This window comes from Aureococcus anophagefferens (genome assembly GCF_000186865.1).
Source record: "Aureococcus anophagefferens unplaced genomic scaffold AURANscaffold_7, whole genome shotgun sequence".
NCBI classification, from domain to species: domain Eukaryota; class Pelagophyceae; order Pelagomonadales; family Pelagomonadaceae; genus Aureococcus; species Aureococcus anophagefferens.
Window position 1 is genome coordinate 2066361 of NW_008705567.1, and position 4615 is coordinate 2070975.

Below are 4615 nucleotides of genomic sequence, written 5' to 3' on the forward strand. Positions count from 1 at the left end.
CGCGGCCGCGCGGCGGCCGTCGATGGCCGCGCGGACCGCGCGCGTGATGGCGCGCGCGGCGCGCCGCCGCAGGAGCGCCCGCCGGGTCGTGGACGCGAGGCCCTGGAGGCTGCCGCGCTGCGAGTTGAGCGCCGCGCGGACGCGCGCGCGGTCCGCGGCCTCGCGCTCCGGCGACTTCGGCCGCCCCGCCGCGAGGCGCCGGAGCCGGTCGCTCGCCGGCGCCGCGACCTCGACGTCGACGGCGACGTCGCCGGCGGCGACGCGCGGCGCCTCCTCGGGCGAGCCGAAGCGCGGCGCGCGCCCGAGCTCCCCGCCGGCGTCGAGGGCCTCGTCGTCGCCGTAGTCCTCGGACGCCGAGTCCTCGCTGTCCCAGCGGTGCACCTCGATGAGGAGCTCCTTGGGCGGCGGCGGCGGCGGCGGCGGCGCCTCCGTCGGCGCGTCCTGCCCGGTGAGCCAGCCCCACATCGTGCGTGGTCGAATGAAACGCTGCAATCTCTCTCTCAACACGAGTGCATCTCCGGCCCAGATCTCAGCCTGGCCAGGCTCAATGTCTGAGTCGATGAGACAGCACTGCTGGCAGCTCTGAGCACTCGCTCGCCTTGGATTCGACGCCATCTGAGCACCTGAGAAACCTCAAGACTTCTTCTCCCGAGCATGCTTCGATCACTGCTCGTCTTCGCGGGCCTCGCCTGCGCGTCCGCGCTCGTGAGCCCGGCGGCGTCGGCGCGGGCCACCTCGGCGCTGCGCGCGAAGAAGAAGGGCTTCAGCAAGGCGCCGTCGGCGCCGAAGAAGAGCCGGAGCGGCGGCGCGGGCCCGGCGACGATCCGCGTCGACGCCGACGACGACGGCGACGACGCGTCGGCGACGATGACGGCGGCCGCGCCCGGCGGCGCCGGCGCCGAGGCGGAGATCTTCGAGAAGTTCGGCATCGACTCGACGGGCCGGACGACGAAGACCGTCGCGGCGCCGGCCGAGCCGGCCTTCGAGCCCCTCAAGGCCGTGCCCGCGGGCGTGCAGATCGGCCTCGAGAAGTTCCTCCTCGGCGGCATCCTCGTGCTCCTCGTCGCGTTCGTCGGCATCGGCTGCGCCATCACGCTCGAGGCCTTCGCCGCGGCCAAGCAGGAGCCCCTGGACCCGGCGCTCCAGAGCTTCATCGTCGACCAGCTCGAGCCCAAGTTCACGCCGTTGCTCGGCGCGGGCTTCGCGTGCTCCATCCTCCTCGGCGGCCTCAAGACGCTCCAGCTCACGTCCGACGGCGGCCAGTACTCCGAGGGCGCGACCTACACCGAGGACGACTGAGGGCGCCGGCCGCGTAAGCGTCGTCCGTGGGAGCTTCGAACCTCCGTCTGCGAATATGGGAAGCGTAGTGTTAGAAGATGCCCGGGAAGAAGTGGGACCCGCAGCAGCCGTAGTCGAAGGGCGCGTCGTAGGTGATGTGGGACCGGAGGCAGGACGAGTTGTCGATGGGCTCGAGCTCCTCGCAGCCGTCGGCCTCCTCGGCCTGCTCGAGGACGTCCGCGGGCTCCGCGACGATGCTCCGGCGGTCGCGGCCCCGCGGCGCGGGCCGCACGAGCATGCGGATCGCCTGGCGGCCTGGGCAGCAAAAGGGTGATTCAACGTCGCTTCAACGTGAGTGTTCCGCGCGCGCGTGTTCCGGAAAAAGCATCCGCGCTTCGAGATCGTTCCGAGAGATGATCGCTCGTCCAAAAGTCAGCCGAAACGAGTGGAAAACGGCCGAGATATGAGCCTTTGAAGTTGAGAATTTCGCTCTCTTTTGCTGCCCTGCTGGCGGCCCATGAGGTCCGCGAGCCGCGTGCCCGCGGCGTAGTCGGCGTCGGGCACGTCCGCGAGCGTCCGGTCGCCGCCGCAGACGGCCTGGAACTGGGACACGCCGACGCAGGAGCAGTTGAACTCGCCGACGACGTACTCCGTGAGCTCCGGCGGCGCGTCGCCGTCGCCGGCCCAGCCCTCCGGGTTCTTGGGGATGTAGTCGCAGGTCCAGAGGAGCGGCAACGCCTCGCCGGCGAGCCCCAGGGTCTCCATGAGGCCGTGCTCGACGTCGTAGAGCAGGCGGTCGAGGAGCCCCTTGTACTTGGGGTCCGACGGCTCGTAGTAGGTGTAGACGCTGTTGCCGCCGACGGCGCTGAGCCCGTTTTCGGGCTTCTTGTGGATGATGGCCTGGCAGGCGTCGCCGGACATGAGCACGCGCACCTCGCCCTCGGCGATGCGCGGCAGGAGCCGCTGGTCCACGAGCTGGCCGCCGGCCTCGACGCCGCCCTTGAGGTACTCGCCGGGGAACGTCGACGCCCACGACCCCGCGCCGCGCGCGCCCGGCCCCGCGGTGCAGAAGGTCACAAACTCGCGGACCGTGTGGTACTCGACGTGGTTGTCGCTCATCTCCATCAACTTCAACACCGCGTCGTCCGGGAGCGACGCCGCGCCGAGCGTCTTCGCGGGGTAGTCGCGCGCGTCGAGCGCGCCGTCGCGGTCCGCGTTCGCGAGCCAGCAGAGCCAGATGCCCTCGCCGGCGGACCCCCGGTTCTGCTTGAGCACGCGCGGCTGGAAGGCCATGGTCTGCTTGAACCGGGCCTCGAAGGTCGCCGCGTCGTAGTACGCGAACGTGTCCGGGAGGCCGCACTTGAGGTTCGCGATCTTCACGAGCGCGTCCTTGGCACCCATCTTCGTCTGCACCTCCGGCGACGACCAGACGGGCTTCCCCCAGGCGCCAAAGTCCTCGAGGAGCGCGTCGAACTTGTCCTGGAGGCCCTCGTGGCCGGCCGCCTGCGAGAGCTGGCCCGGGTTGACGCGGACGACGAGCGCGTCGTAGGCCTTGATGGCCCGGGCGAAGGTTTCGTGGGCCGCCGGGTCGTAGGTGCGCACGTCGCAGGCGCCGCCGGCGCGGATGACGCCGTTCGCGATGGGCACGCTGTCGACGCGGCGGCCGTCGCCGCCCTTGTCGCTGCCGCCGTTCGCGTGGCCGGGCACGGCGAACTCGACGACGCAGATGCGGTAGGGCGCGTGCGCCGGCGAGGGGAGGAGCACGTCGCAGCGGTCCGGCGGCGGCGCGGGCGCGGGCGGCGGCGGCGCGCGCTCCGGCGCGGGCTCGGGCTCGCGCGGCGGCGGCGGCCGCGGGCCCGCCTTGGCCTCGTCGTCGTCGACGCGCACGGACAGGCGGTGGGCGCCGTAGAACTGGATCGCGGGCTTCGCGGGCTCCGCGGCGACGGGCTCCGCGGCGACGCGGCGCGACAGCGCGGCGACGGTTTTTAGGGACCGCACGGCGTGCTTGAGCTTCCGCGCCGCCCAGCCCCGCGGCAGCCGCGCCTTGAGCTCGGCGAGGTAGGCGACGACGGACTGCTCGTCGCCGACGTCGTCGTAGCCGATGAGCTCGGGCACGCCGTAGGCGTCGCGCGCGCGCGCGAACGCCGCCGCCGCGTCGGCGCGCGCGTCGCCGGTGGGGTCGTAGGGGCTCGCGGCGTCGCAGCCGTGGAGGATGGCGAGGAAGGCTTTGCCGTCCCGGAAGTCCGACGCCAGGGCGCGGATCTCGAGGCCGCAGGGCTCGACGCAGCGGTTCGCCCACGCGACGAGCTTCTCCTTGACGCCCGCGGACGACGCGGCGACGCCGTCGGCCTCGGCGTCCCGGGCGAGCTGGATCGCCGTGAACTTGGTCAGGATGGACCAGCAGAGGCCGAGCACGAGGTACTCGTGGCCCTCGAAGACGTCCGGCGCGCCGACGTTCACCGTCTTGACGCCGTAGAGCTTGAGCGCGCGGAACACGAGCGACAGGTTCGCCATGTGGTGCGCCTTGTTCTGGCCCTTCAGGTCGCACTTGCCGACCTTGGGCGCCAGGGGCTCGGCGGCGAGCGCCTCGATGACGTAGTAGAGCACGCAGCCGCTCCGGAGGTCGTCGACGAGGTCCGCCACGGGCGCCAAAGCGCCCGCGGCGATCTTCGGCGCGATCTTCGCGTTGATCCACTTCGTGAAGACCTGGATCTGCTTCAGCCGGTGCTCCTCCTTGAGGTGCGCGCTCGTGCCCCGCTTCAGGGACCGCCGCCGGTGCGCCGCGAGGAACTCGTCCTTGGAGGACTCCTTGGCCGCCATATTCTTGTGGGGGCGGGGCAGCGTCGATGGTGAAGCTTGCCGCAGCCGGCGAGTGCCGCAAGCGTGCCGCATCGTTATGGGCTCATATAGATGAAGCGCCTCGTCGCGCTGCTCTGCGCGCTCGTGGCGCTCTGGTTCGCGGGCATCGTCGCGTCGTGGAGCCGCGGGTCGCGGCTGCTGGCCAGGTGCGAGAAGCGGTCCGCGCGGCTCCGCAAGGCGACGCGCGACCGCGGCGCGGCGCGCGCCGCCGCCGCGGCGAAGGTGCCCGCCTGGGGCCCGCCGCCGGGCGACCCGCGCTACCGCAACTACAGCCGCTGGTGGCCGCTGCTCTGGCCCGCGGGCGAGCGGCGGCACCGCGCGGCCTGCGCGCCCTGCGGCTACGACGAGGCGGCGTTCCTCGTGCCGTCGTTTCCGACGTCCGGCAGCGCGTACGTCAAGACTTTTTTTTCGGAGGTCACGGGCCTGGGCCACGGCGAGGTCTACGGGCCCCAGGAGGGCTTCGGGTTCCTGCGCCTCT

The 4615-nt window shown here is 72.2% G+C and overlaps 1 protein-coding gene across 1 annotated transcript; it reads right to left on the bottom strand.

Moving 5' to 3' along the window:
* Positions 1-1890: 1890 nt before the first annotated feature.
* Positions 1891-2967, bottom strand: AURANDRAFT_12246 (hypothetical protein; the record flags this gene model as incomplete). Its single annotated transcript, XM_009037994.1, has 1 exon — positions 1891-2967. A coding segment is annotated over one exon (1077 nt), but the record flags the coding sequence as incomplete, so codon positions are not given.
* Positions 2968-4615: the final 1648 nt, after the last annotated feature.